Here is a 15,006-nt window from a genome sequence, read left to right on the forward strand (position 1 = left end):
ACTAAAAGAAACCTGAATAAAAAACCCACTGAATAAAGGTCAAAGGTCAGAGCTGAGGGGACAAAGTGGCAAGCACCTCTGTATTTCAGGACACAGCACAATGCAGATTGAGCTGAGGAAGAACATGAGGGAAGAAATTAATAGAACTACTCTGGGTAGATAGATGGGAAGCAGGAAGGAGGGTCTATCTAGTGACACTAGAGGTAATATATAGGAGAAAGCCGAAAAACCAGGAAGAGAGAAGAGGGAAACCTGCATGAGCCATTAAAATGAAGATGAAATGAGACACTTGGTGGAAGAGGGAAAGAAAGAGAAAATGCGTTTTAAACATACTACTAAATTGAAAGGGTCCAATTCCTCACAATTTGAAATTTACCAATTATCCTACTACCCGGGTTAACTACCTTTAAGGGGAAAAAAAAGTTGTAAGACTATTTTCTATCCCTGTTCACTAACCGCAGGATAATCTTAGTTTATGGGAGCAGTCCTTGGGCTTTTTGGCCTCAGGCTTTCCTTGAATTTACAGGACCACATTATGCTCTTGAAAATTACAAAGAAACCCAAAGTGTTTTTGTGTATACAGGATATACTACAGATATTTGCCAGAGATAAATTTAAAACTAAAAAAATTTTAAGTTTCTAAATTCATTTTAAATATCTAATTCATTTTATTATTTTTAAATTTTTATTTCCTAGTTCCTGCAAACAGATACTAAGAATTACTTCATTAGACATGATTAACATTTTAATAAAAACTATTATGTTTCCTCATTTTTGTCACACAGGGTGGAGTGCAGTGGCGTGATCTTAGCTCACTGAAACCTCCACCTGACAGGTTCAAGAGATTCTCCTGCCTCATCCTCCCGAGCCACGCCAAGGTTTTTTTTTTTTTTTTTGTAGAGATGGGGTTTTTTTGCCAGGTTGGCCAGGCTTGTCTGGAACTCCTGGATTCAACTGATCTGCCAGCTCGGCCTCCCAAAGTGCTGGGATTATAGGCGCAAGTCATTGCACCTGACCCATTTTTGCAAATGTTTTGAGATAGTGTCTCGCTTTGTCACACAGGCTGGAGTGCAGGCACACAACTTCAGCTCACTGCAACCTCCGTCTCCCTGGTTCAAGTGATTCTTCTGCCTCAGCCTCCTGAGTAGCTGGGCCTACAGGCATGCACCACCATGCCTAGCTAATTTTTGTATTTTTAGTAGAGACCAGTTTCGCCATGTTGGCCAGGCTGGTCCTGAACTCCTGGCCTCAAGTGATCCTTCTGCCTCCCAAAGTGCTGGGATTACAGGCATAAGCCACCATGTACAGCCCATTTTTGCAAATATTTTAAATTGCATTTGTTGCAATATGTTATTTGACACACATGAAGAAAGTATGGCCTCTCAGATATATTGCTGGAAAAGAGTGCTAAGATAACCTGTTCAATAACTATGGATATTCATTCTTTGATACTATACTAAAACTCCATAGTGTAGAGTTTAGTTGCAATGTGGAAACTGAAACTATGTCACTAAACTTATAACAACTACACTAAAATTCATTGATCTGTCTCCTACTTTGAATGGATCTTTTACACATGCAAGGTTTTTAACATCATGCATTAGCTATATTAAAAATATTGCCTTGTCCCTACTAAAAATACAAAAAATTGGCTGGGCATGGTGGCACACACCTGTAGTCCCAGCTACTCGGGAGGCTGAGGCAGGAGGATTGCTTGAACCCGGGAAGAGGGGGTTGCAGTGAGTTGAGATCACGCCACTGCACTCCAGCCTGAGGACAGAGCCAGACTCCGTCTCAAAAAACAAAAAAGGTTCATTGAGTCATATGTATCTTCGAAATGGCCTATTGTAATACTTTTAAAATCATTTATTAATACTACCATGATCCCATCAGTAAGTACTAAGAAGCTGTCAAGCTGAAGGTAGAAGATAATAGTTCATGAAAATTTTAATTTTCACTTAAAAGCTCAAATTTTATCATTGGCCATTATTTTGCAGTTGTTTTTCTTGAATTGACAGGCTCCCAGTTGTTCATTTTCAAGTAAATGTCTGCTACATATCCAAGCATGAATAACCACAGTTTATCAGTAACTCTTAAAATTAAAAATGGTGTTCCATCAACAATGTGGATAGTTCAGCTTGAAACTCAGTTGCGTGAGTGCTTTAACTCATGATAACCATCAGTATGCAAAGAAACTGCTTTATGTGTACTTCCCACTTCATCACAGAGAATAGGAAAACAATGTTCACTTCATGGACAGGATACAATAAAACTAAGGTTTTTTACTTCAAGAAACTTCTAAGGTGAAACTGCCATGCTTTTACTGCAAGTAGGTGATGATACAGAACGCAGTGACTGCTTATTTGTATTGGTTTGGAGGTACTGCCTTGGTTTATACTAAGGTGGCAGCAGTTTTACCCATCCACTGACTGTGTACTATCTTTCAGATTTCAACTAAGTGAACAAAGCTTCCAGAATTAACTAAACTCCAGTCTTTGGCTACAGAGACAATATATCGCCAAGTAAGGAAAATTCTTCTTTTACATAATTATTGGCATAAACATACACCTGTTAATACAAATCTCCTTAGTGATGTGAATTCAAAATATGTGAGATAAGTCTCAACCAATTTAGAAAGTTTATTTTGCCAAGGTAAAGAACACATCCATGACACAACCTCAGGAGATCCTGGCAACATGTGCCCAAGGTGGTGGGGGTACAGTTTGCTTTTATATATTTTAGGGAGATAAGAGACATCAGTATGTGTAACATTGTCATTGGTTCTGGGAGGGGCTTGGGGTTCCAGGTCATAAGTAGGTAAAAAACAAAAGGTTGCATTCTTTGGAGTCCTTCATCAGCCTTTCACTGAATATACAATTTAATCTGGCTCAGTGAATCTGCATTTTTACATAAACAATAGGGCAGAGGAAGCCATCAGGTACGCATTTGTCTCAGATCAGCATAGGATGACTTTCTGTCCCACACCAGTGAAGATAAGCTATCGGTTTCCATTGCCAGGGTGAAATTCAACAGAACAGAGCAATTCTCCTGTCTCAGCCTCCCAAGCAGCTGGGATTACAGGCTTCCGCCATCACACCTGGCTAATTTTTATATTTTCAGTAGAGACGGGGTTTCACCATGTTGGCCAGGCTGGTCTCAAACTCCTGACCTCAGGTGATCCACCTGCCTCAGCCTCCGAAAGTGCTGGGATTAGAGGTGTGAGCCATGGCACCTGGCCTGTAGCTGTATTATTGAGGAATAAAATGGGAGGCAGGTTTTCCTGATGTAGTTCCAAGCTTGACTTTTCCCTTGACTTAGTGATTTGGGGCTCCTGGGATTTATTTTCCTTTCACAGTGATAGCTATTTTTTTTGGTTGTTTTTTGTTTTGTTTTGTTTATGAGGTCAGTCTCACTATATTGCCCAGCCTGGTCTTGAATTCCTGGGCTCAAGCAATCCTCCCACCTTGGCCTCCTGAACAGCTGGGACTACAGGCATGCACCACCGTGTTCAGCTTCTTTAGTGATATCTTAAGAAAGAGGAAAGAAAGAGAAGGTATTGTTTTCTTGGAGGAAGTCATCTTGCAGGGAAAGTGGGTAATAACAAAGATAATTTTTAGAAGAAAATCAAACAAAATGAGGCAGGCTGTGGAAAAAGTCAGCCCTACAGAGAATTAAAAATGAGACCAGAGACCATTTAAACTTATTTTCTCACTGTGCAAGGGTTTTAATCATATCTTTTCATTTAATTGATGCTATGTGATAAATATGACTGTGTGATAGGGAATAGAGCCTATATTTTATAAACAAGCAAACCAAGACTTAGTAAAGCAATTTGACTAAAGAGACAAGCCAGAATCCAAACTTGGACTTCGAGATTCGAAGTATAATGCTCATTCTATTACATATATTGACTCTTTATAAAATTAGTCCCTCAGAATGTTCAGAGCCAGCCAGGTTTTCAGGAAATTGTATAATTAATAAGTAGATAATAAAAAAATTATTTCCAACTAACTACTAAATCAACAAAATAAAATCTCAAAATAAAAGAGAAAACTGAAGAACTGGTGCCACCCTCATCACCAGAAGATAGTGGAGCAAAGTCCACGAGGAACCTAGAAAAATACCATTACAAAATACCAATACCATTACCACAAACTTAGAAAAGTATCATTTACCTTTGTACTAGATATCCTTCTAGTACAAAGGCAAATGATGCCTCGAAGCAGAGAAATGAGAACCTGTGGGCTCACAAAAGTTCAGACAACCAAGAGAAAAACTGAAATAAGGAATTCAGAACTTTAACCAGTTAACATACTGGTGATGAGTGCTAAAATCTTCCATTTAACTAGCAAAAATCAAGTTGTCAGGGATGATAAGCATAGAAAAGAAAATATGTGAAAGGTTAACACTAACTCTGTTCTAAAAAACAAGTATTTTAAAAATGAATAAAATGGCCAGGCACACTGGCTCACGCTTGTAATCCTAGCACTTTTGGGAAGCCGAGGAGAGTGGATCAACTGAGGTCAGAAGTTAGAGATCAGCCTGGCCAACATGGTGAAACCCCAACTCCACCAAAAAAAAAAAAAAAAAAATTGTGGGGCACAATGTTGGGCACCTGTAATCCCAGCTACTCAGGAGGCTGAGGCAGGAGAATTGCTTGAACCAGTGGGGGCGGGGGGGGGAGCAGCGCGGGGGCAGGGGTTGCAGTGAGCAGAGATTGCACCACTTCACTCCAGCCTGGGCGAAAGAGCAAAGAATAAAATACACAGAAAATTTATCTTTCTTCTACGTGATCTTTTAAGAACTAATATTCCTTACAATGAGAAAATATATAACTAAAGTTCATAAATCCCTTTCACTTTTTCCATCACGTTCACTCTTTTTCTATTAATTTGCATAAAATTGCTTGTTAAAACACAGTTACATGATAATACTATTTTCAAGAACTGTTTCTATCTAGGTATCTGACCTATCTGCTGATGTGCATGAATGTCTGGAGTAATGCCACTTAATATTAAGCAATGATTTTTTTTTTTCTGGTGGTGGAATTAAGTGAATTTTTGTCTTTACTGCTTCAATTGTTTATCATTTTAACAAAACTCAAGTCATTATTCAAAATAAGAAAAATAAAACCTCTCCCTATTGGGCAACAAAGCCAAGTTTTAAAAGTTCTGCTGGACAGGCACAGTTCAGCACTTTGGGAGGCCGAGGCGGGCGGATCACTTGAGGTCAGGAGTTTGAAATCAGCCTGGCCAACATGGTAAAACACTGTCTCTACTAAAAATACAAAAAATTCGTCAGGCGTGGTGGCGGGCACCTGTAATCCCAGCTATTCAGGAGGCTGAGGCAGGAGAATTGCTTGAACCTGGGAGGTGGAGGTTGCAGTGAGCTGAGATTGTGCCACAGCACTCCAGCTTGGGCAACAGAGTGAAATGCTGTCTCAAAAAAATAAAAAAACAAGTTCTGCTATATAATCATTAATTTGGGACATCATTTCCTTAATGGCAGATGAATAGTAGTATCATTTCTAATATTGTTTCCAGTGGCAATATGATGAAAAGTATTTTTGTTCCAATTAAAACATTGATTTAATCCCTTTTTAGACTACAAATAGAGGAAGAAGTGATTTCTTACCTTCTGAGCACACAAAGCACCAGCTAACATTAACATGCTCATGATTTCGGCAGCCTCGCCTAGGGGTAAAGTGATTAGGGCAGATGATACTATTAGATGCAAGGATCTTTGACCCAGCAGCCAGGCAAAAGTCATTGGCGTGGTATGCCACAGGACAGCGGACACAGCGCATCAATCGACCTAAAGCAGGAAAATCAGGGACGAGCAAAAGAAAAACAAAAATATTAAATATAAAAAGAATGTGAGTTATTCAAGTCTATTTGTTAGCATTGAAAAAATGTCACAAATAGAAGGAATGACCACTAAGATGATGGATCTTAAACATTTGATCCATCAAGAAAACTCAGATGGGAGCTATGTGATAAGTCTCCAAAAGGAACCAAATCCCGTAACTGTCAGTGAGCCTGCTTCAACAAGGGAAAGCCCAACTCAAACCACTGTCCTGACAGCTAGGAAATCAGCCCCAGAATAAATAGGGAGAGGGGAGAGAACAATAATGCTTGCCTGGAACTCTGTGATTCTTAAAGCCTTTCAGGTGAACGAACCTCTCTACCATTCTCCAGAGGAAATACATCCCCTCAAATACTTCATCTATTATAAACCATCACCGAACCACCACCAAAACCTCTAATGCAATCTGTAATAACAATTAAAAATAAGAAAGTAGCCAACAGTTAAACTGCAACTCTTTTCATTTTTCTTTGTATTAATAAAGACATGGGGTTTCCCTGTGTTGCCAAGGCTGGACATGACCTCAAAGTCCGTGTGCTCAAACAGTCCTCCCACTTCCTGCTTTACCTTTCCAAGAAGCTGGAACTACAGGTGTACACCATCATATTCATCGAAACTGCAATTTTGATCCAACAAGTTAAATTACTTATGAGACCCATAAGGCCAGGAAATAATCCTAAAAAAAGTACTGACAGTCTGATTAAAAGAAACATCAACACTGCTAAATTTTGCCTCCTTAATCCTCTATAGAAAAAAGTTAAGGCTCTTTTGACACACATGAATTTACCAGCAGAGATACAGTATTGGTTTTTCCAGGCGCGGTGGCTCACACCTGTAATCCCAGCACTTTGGAAGGCCAAGTCAGGCAGATCACCTGAGGTCAGGGGTTCCAGAACAGTCTGGACAACATGGCGAAACCCCGTCTATACTAAAATTATAAAAAGTAGCAGGGAGTGGTGGCAAGCACCAGTAATCCAAGCTACTCCAGGGGCTGAGGCATGAGAATCTCTTGAACCTCTGGGAGGTGGACATTGCAGTGAGTTGAGATCACACTGGGCAACAGAGCAAGACTTCCTATTTTAAAACAAAACAAAACAAACAAAAAACAAAAACATGCTGGGCGAGGTGGCTCATGCCTATAATCCCAGCACTTTGGGAGGCCGAGGCAGGCGGATTACCTGAGGTCAGGAGTTCGAGACCAGACTGACCAATATGATGAAACCCTGTCTCTACTAAAAATACAAAAATTAGCTGGGCATGGTGGCATGTGCCTGTAATCCCAGCTAGTCAGGAGGCTGAGACAGGAGAATCATTTGAACCCGGGAGGTGAGGTTGCAGTGAGCCAAGATCGTGCCATTGCACTCCAGCCTGGGCAACAAAAGTGAAATTCCATCTCAAAAAAAAACAAACAACAACAGCAACAAAAACAAACACCTTGTCTTACCAAAGAGAACACATTTCAAAACTTAAGTTTACCTATATGCACAGACAGTTTTGGAAAACTCATGTTTCACCTTAACTATGAAGCAGAAGAAATTTCTAGGACAAGAGTTTTCATTAAAAAAAAAAAAAAAAAAAATGAACCCCCAATCCTGCCTTGACATGCATTTCTGAATGATATCACATCTAGAAACCAGAGATATAAAAATGGCCCAAGGGGGTCAGGCGTGGTGGCTCACGCCTGTAATGCCAGCACTTTGGGAGGCTGAGGTGGGTGGATCACGAGATCAGGAGATCGAGACCGGGCGAGAGAGCAAGACTCCGTCTCAAAAAAAAAAAAAAAAAAAGCCCAGGGGAAGACTACACTCTGGTTTTCTAATCAATTAGGGAGAAGAGGACGTGCAGCTGAACACTTTCTCAAACTACATTTCATATGAAATCCAAATATTCAATACCCTACCACATAACCACATTGTGTTCTGTGGAGCCCTGGCATTGCCTGGCTGCTGAACTAGTTCATTATGTCCCTCTTCTCTCCCAAATACAATGTTGATTAATCTCTCTGATAAAAGCTAGAGAGACGCCATAAAGTGACATGATGGATTGCATTTGAAAGTATCTGTTGCCGGCCGGGTGCGGTGGCTCACGCCTGTAATCCCAGCGCTTTGGGAGGCCGAGGCGGGTGGATCACGAGGTCAGGAGATCGAGACCATCCTAGCTAACACGGTGAAACCCTGTCTCTACTAAAAATACAAAAATTTAGCCAGGCATGGTGGTGGGCACCTGTAGTCCCAGCTACTCAGGAGGCTGAGGCAGGAGAATGGCATGAACCCAGGAGGTGGAGCTTGCAGTGAGTTGAGATCATGCCACTGCACTCCAGCCTGGGCAACAGGGCATGACTCCGTCTCAAAAAGAAAAAAAAAAAAAAAAAAAAAAAAAGAAAGAAAGAAAGAAAAAGAAAATATCTGTTGCCAATGAAACTGAGGTTTTACAGTTAGAGTGGTCCACATGAGAAATCCATACCTTTAGATGCAGAAACATTGGCTGGATTAGCAGCATGACAGGTTATACAGATGTGGAGGGAGCACCGGAAGCCCTTGTTCTGCATAACAGTGGGTGGGTACTTCTGGACACACTCTTCATGGTAAAATTTTCCACACAAGGGTAGAAGGCACCTTTTAACATCTTCCCCACTCTGCTTACATACAAAACAGGTATGGATTCCTGAGAAACCAAAAGAAGGTAAATTAATAAGAATTCAAGAATCTACCAAATGCTAAACCATTAGCTGAAAAGTTTGTAAGAAATTTTATAATGGACTGATAGGGCTGACATCATCTGACCCCACTGTAACAATCTCAGTATTATTATAAATGAACTATCTGATAATACACACTCCCTGATGTGATACAACAGATAGTACATGTTGTCTACAGAAAATGTTTGCCGCTGGCACTCCCGCCAAAAAAAGAAAAAACTCAAACCTAATCCAGCCCCTGGACTAACTACAAGTTTACAGGAAATATGGATGACAGAGGAACAAGTTAAGGGGATACCTCCCAGGAGGCAACCAACAAACTTTAAGTTGGGCTGGGCGAGGAGGCTCATGCCTATAATCCCAGCACTCTGGGAGGCCGTGGTGAGTGGCTGGCTTGATTCCAGGAGGTCAAGACCAGCCCAGGCAACATGGCGAAACTCCATCTCTACTAAACATACAAAAATTAGCTGGGCGTGATGGTGCATGCCCATGGTCCCAGCTACTTAAGAGGCCGACACAGGAGGATCACTTGAGCCTGGAAAATGGAGACTGACTGAGCTGAGATCACACCAGTAGACTCCAGCCTGGGTGACAGAGCAAGACCCTGACTCAAAAAAGGTGTGGGGGCAGTATTGTTATAGATAAGTAGAAACTAAAGAGATGTATAGGCCGGGCACGGTGGCTCATGCCTGTAATCCCAGCACTTTGGGAGGCCGAGGCGGGCGGATCACAAGGTCAGGAGATTGAGACCATCCTGGCTAACATGGTGAAACCCCGTCTCTACTAAATATGCAAAAAATTAGCCGGGCGTAGCAGCGGACGCCTGTAGTCCCAGCTACTTGGGAGGCTGAGGCAGGAGAATGGTGTGAACCCAGGAGGCGGAGCTTGCAGTGAGCCGAGATTGCATCACTGCACTCCAGCCTGGGCGACTGAGTGAGACTCCGTCTCAAAAAAAAAAAAAAAAAAAAAAAAAAAAAAAAGAGATGTATAAAAAAGTTTACACTATAGGAAATCACCCGACATACAATGCTGGTAATCTCCCTAAGAAAACCTACAGAGAAGATTTTGGCCTCTCTCTGGATCTAGATCTTGATTCAAAACATAATAAAAAGACATCCTTGAGACAAATGAGAAAATTTGAAAATGAACTGGCTGGTAGATGACACAAAGAAGTTATCATATATTCTTGCTATACATTAGATGTTGTATCTGTTAGAAACCCTTTGAAATATATGGAGAAAATGAGACAGAAGTTGATAACTATTGAAATTAACTGAATACATGGAGATTCTTTACATTGTTCTACCCTGGTGTATGTCTTAAGATTTTTGTAATAAAAAGTCAAAATCAGGCTAGAAGTTCAAGACTAGCCTGGGGAACATAGTTAGACACCTTCTCCACTAGAAATACAAAACAATTAGCTGAGTGTGGTGGCAGGCGCCTATAATCCCAACTACCACAGAGGCTGAGACACGAAATCTCTTGAAACTGGGAGGTGGAGGTTGCAGTGAGCTGAGATCGCACCACCGTACTCCAGCCTGGGCCACAGAAGGAGACTCTGTCTCAGAAAAAAATAAATAAATAAATAAAAATAAAATAAAATAAAATAAACATAAAACACAGACCTGTATCTCTCTGTAAGATGCAGTGCAACATAAGAAAAAGAGCCTAAGCTTGACAGGCAAACAGACCTAAACATGAATCCTCCTGCAGGCAATTGCTGGAAATGGAAGCTCATTCAAATCACCCATTTTATCTATAAACACTGAGAACATCCAGCAAATAAATATTTTAAGAAATATTAAACAGGCAAAACCCTACCTGATGCTGAATAACTGGTAGCTTTTTTTTTTTTTTTTGTGACTCAATCTCCCTCTGTCGCCCAGGATGGAGTGCAGTGGCATGATGTCAGCTCACTGCAACCTCCACCTCCTGGGATCAAGTGATTCTTGTGCCTCAGCCTCCCAAGTACATGAGATTACAGGCACCCACGACCATGACTGGCTAATTTTTGTATTTTAGTAGAGACGAGGTTTCGCCACGTTGGCCAGGCTGGTCTCCAACTTCTGACTTTAAATAATCCACCCACTTTAGCCTCCCAAAGTGCTGGGATTACAGGAGTGGTAGCTATTATTAAACCTGAGCAATCTAAACAATGATGTGATCACCCTATTGTAGGAAAATAGGGTAAGCCAAGAGCACTAATAAATGACTCCCATTTCTTACACTGTACCAAAACTGGTAAAACTTCCTACTCTCAAAGATAATAACTTTCCTAGGAAAAAAGGGAAACAAAACCACAAATTTAAAAAACCAAAAATAAAAAAATTCTATCTTCTCTATACCTCATGTCATATGCAAAAATTAATACAAAATAGATCATAGACCTAATAGTGAAATGTAAAACTAAAAAATTCTATGAAGAAAACATAGAACTAAAAATCTTTGTGACACTGGCCGGGCACAGCGGCTCACACCTGTAATTCCAGCACTTTGGGAGTTTGGGAGGCCAAGGCGGGTGGATTATCTGAGATCAGGAGTTTGAGAACAGCCTGGCCAACATGGTGAAACCTTGTCTCTATTAAAAATGCAAAAATTAGCTGGGCATGGTGGCACATGCCTGGTATCCTGGCTACTCGGGAGACTGAGGCACAAGAATCACTTGAACCTGGGAGGTGGAGGTGGCAGTGAGTGACATCGTGCCACTGTACTCCGGCCTGGGTGACAGAGTGAGACTCTGTCGCAGATTAAAAAGAAAAAACAAAACGAAACAAAAAAAACTTCGTGACACTGGGTTAAGCAAAACTTCTTAGCTATGACAGCAAATCACAGTCCATAAAAAGAACAAATTGATAAACTGGATTTAATAAAAATTAAGAACTATTAATCTTACAAACACATAATTACGAAACTGAAAAAGTTGGCCAGGCGCAGTGGCTAGTAATCCCAACACTTTGGGAGGCCAAGGCAAGTGGACCGCCTGAGGTTGGGAGTTTGAGACCAGCCTGACCAACAGGAGAAACCCCGTCTCTACTAAAAATACAAAAATTAGCTGGGTGTGGTGGCACATGCCTGTAATCCCAGCTACTCGGGAGGCTGAGGCAGAAGAATTGCTTGAACCCAGGAGGAGGAGGTTGTAGTGAGCCGAGATTGTGCCATTGCACTCCAGCCCGGGCGACAGTATGAGACTCCATTTCAAGAGAAAAAAAGAAAAAGAAAATGGGGCCGGGAATTGTGTGTTAATGTTACACCTATAATTTCAACACTTTCACAGGCTGAACAAGGAGGACTGCTTAATCCCAGGAGTTCAAAACCAGCCCGGTAATGATGTAATAAAACCCTGTCTTTAAAAAAAAATTTAAAAATTTGCCAGGCCTGTGGCAGGCACCTGTAGTCCCAGCTACTAAGGAGGCTGAGCCAGAAGGATTGCTTGAGTCTGGAAGGTTGAGGCTGCAGTGAGCCAGAATCATAGCACTGTACTCCAGCCTAGGCGACAGAGAGAGACCCTGTCTCAAGGAAAAAAAAGAAAAATGGGAGGGGGAGGGAAGGGGCAGGGAGGGTACAAAGTGTTCAAAAACTTGAATGTTCTCAGCAGCTTTATTTATAATAACCAAAACAGGAAACAACCCAAATGTCTATCAACAGATGAATGGATCAACAACCAAGTAAATCCACACAACAAACTACTACTCAGTGATAAATGAACTACCAATACACACAACAACCTTACTGAATCTCAAAATAATAATGCGGAGTGATGATTTCACAGGTGCATACATATATACATACCAAAATTTATCAACTCATACACTTGAAATACGTGCAATTTTTGCACTTCAATTCTGCCTTAATAGAGCTGTTTTACACACTCAAAATGATTTTCCTCTTGACCCTATAATATCCTCCCTCTAGGTACTGTCTTCCTTTCTGCTGAAGTCAAGTTTCTTCAAGAAGTTATATATATGGCTATCCACTCACCCTTTAATCTAGTGTAATGAGACATCCTCTGGCAAAAATTGAGGCATTTTCTCACTGCCACATACAAAATCCTCTCTTCAATCCAGAACCTCCTTAGTGTCTTTGCTACATCTGCCCCTACAGGTAACACCTGACTCCTGTGGCTTCAGAGATACTGACTAGCTCCTCCTCTCCTTCCAGTAACTCGTTATAAGAGCATATATGCCCAGGTAGTGCCACTGACCATTATCTTATCCTAATGACACTTTTTCTTTGGGAAGTATGATCCATATGTGCAGCTTCAATGACTTACAGGCATAAGATCTATACCCCAGCCCTGAGTTCTTCACTGTTTACATGCTGTAACATCTACATATCATGCTTAAAAAAAAAAGAGAGAGAGAGAGAGAGAGAGTGAGAGAACACTTTCCAGCCTGGGCAACATAGTTAAGACCCCCATCTCAATAAAAAATAAAAAAAATATTACCCATGCATGGTGGCAAGTGGCTGTAGTCCCAGCTACTTGGGAAGCTGATTGCTTGAGCCCAGGAGCTCAAGACTACAATGAGCTACGATCACGCCACTGCACTCCAACCTGGACAAGACCTCATCTCTTATTTAAAAACAAACAAAAAAAAAGAACACTTTACTTAGCACAGCTTTATGAAGTGCTTTACCAGCTGGTCTCAGCTGACTATCCCTATTTTCTAATCCAATCTAAGCATTATAACTCACAAATAATCTTTTAACTTTTTTAGTAAATATTTTTATTGATGTATGATGTACACACCATAAAGTACACACATCCTAAGAGTATAGTTGATGAAGTAAACATGCTCATGTAATCACTATGCAGATTAAGAAATATAAAACATTACCAGTAACCAAGAAGCCCTCATAGTTACTGCCTATGCCTCTTAACTAAAATATCCTAAACTCTAAACATACTGGCTTGTATTCTATATTCCCCAAATGTTTTACACATTTTCGTTACTGGACCTTCTGCCCTTCCCCTCCCGACACCAATTTCTCTTTCTCTCTTACAGCTAAACACAGATATCTTCCTCTATGGCATTAGCTCATCTTTGCTTACATTACACTCTGAATGTATCACCAATACAATGCTTTTTGCGCTATATTATGCTACCCATTTATTATTCACTTGGTAGCTTTTCTGAAAGCAGTGACTCCACAGCACCATTTCTATATCTGTAACAACTAGCCCAGTGTTGCCACAAAATAGTGTCTCCAATAAATGTCTTTCCTGAAAAACTTAAAATTCAAACTTTCTTTGGAGGAAGACCATTCGATATCTACTTTACCTGTGCGACATTCATTGCAGATAAATTTTCCTCTTGGCATCTCAGTCAATCCAAGGCACTCCAGGTGGAAAGCCCCGCAGCACTGAGCCTCACATAACAGCAGCTCACCCAATTTTTCACAATTCTGTTAAGAGAAAGAAAATATCTATCTGTTTTTCCATGTTTGAGAATCAAGGGTAAAACCAGTGTCAGTGGGTTAAAGTAAACAAAGGTTAAAAGTGGCAGAAAATGAGGTGAGAAAGAGACAAGGGCCTGTAGTTGTAGATTTTATTCTAGTTAAAAAGGTGTACCATTGCAGAACTTTACCAAAGGAAAGCTAAAATCAGGTATTCATTTTTAAAAAGATTGTTCTGACTGCTACATGGAAAATGAGTTCAAGAGTCAAAAGGTCAGAAAAGAGCATAGAGATAAACCAGAAAGCTACTGAATGGTTCAAGCAACTGACACTGGCTAGCTAGACTTGGGCCATAAGGTTCCAAAAGAGCTCCCACCAAGGTCTGAACAGCCCTTTTGGGACACACCTAGAACCATCCCAGAGAGAGATCATTTTTCTGAAATAATCTCAGCTAAGATAGGGCCTCACTTAAGACAGGGGCTTAGGAAATAAAACAATGTAAGATTTATGATTTTTTTTTTTTTTTTTTTTGAGACAGAGTCTTGCTCTGTCGCCCACGAGGGAGCGCAATGGTGCAATCTTGGCTCACTGCCACCTGTGCTGCCCGGGGTTCAACTGATTCTCCTGCCTCAGCCTCCCGAGTAGCTGGGATTAGAGGCATGTGCCACCACGCCTGGCTAATTTTTATATTTCTAGTAGAGATGGGGTTTCACCATGTTGGCCAGGCTGGTCTGAAACTCCTGACCTCGTGGTCCACCCACCTTGGCCTCCCAAAGTGCTGGGATTACAGGTGTGAGCCACCGCACCCAGCCCAAATATTTTTTAAAGCCATGTACTACTATGAAAAGCGAACAAGGGGAAAGGTGACTAAGTTTTAGCTTCAAAAACTCATAGAAACAGAATAGGTCTTGATCACTTAAGAATTAAAGGTTAAATAAAAAACTAACTAGGACAGCTTTAGGGAGAAAGGTTAGAAAGGTAGCCTGGAATTGATAGGGGACCCCAGGGACTTTATCAACCTATAGTCTGAGCTATCTTCAAACGTCTGA

General features: G+C 40.9%; 1 protein-coding gene across 10 annotated transcripts in view; it reads right to left on the reverse strand.

Moving 5' to 3' along the window:
- NSD1 (nuclear receptor binding SET domain protein 1) overlaps positions 1-15,006 on the reverse strand; it is a 172,729-nt gene that overhangs the window by 35,970 nt on the left and 121,753 nt on the right. For all 10 annotated transcript variants that reach the window (XM_073010487.1, XM_073010485.1, XM_008015407.3 and 7 more), the window contains 3 exons: positions 13,843-13,966; positions 8,329-8,529; positions 5,635-5,814 (listed from right to left, as the gene is read on the reverse strand). In XM_073010487.1, coding sequence (XP_072866588.1) covers positions 5,635-5,814; positions 8,329-8,529; positions 13,843-13,966 — 505 coding nt within the window. The remainder of the gene's footprint in view (positions 1-5,634; positions 5,815-8,328; positions 8,530-13,842; positions 13,967-15,006) is intronic.

This window comes from Chlorocebus sabaeus, chromosome 23, assembly GCF_047675955.1.
Source record: "Chlorocebus sabaeus isolate Y175 chromosome 23, mChlSab1.0.hap1, whole genome shotgun sequence".
Classification (NCBI taxonomy): Eukaryota; Metazoa; Chordata; class Mammalia; order Primates; family Cercopithecidae; genus Chlorocebus; species Chlorocebus sabaeus.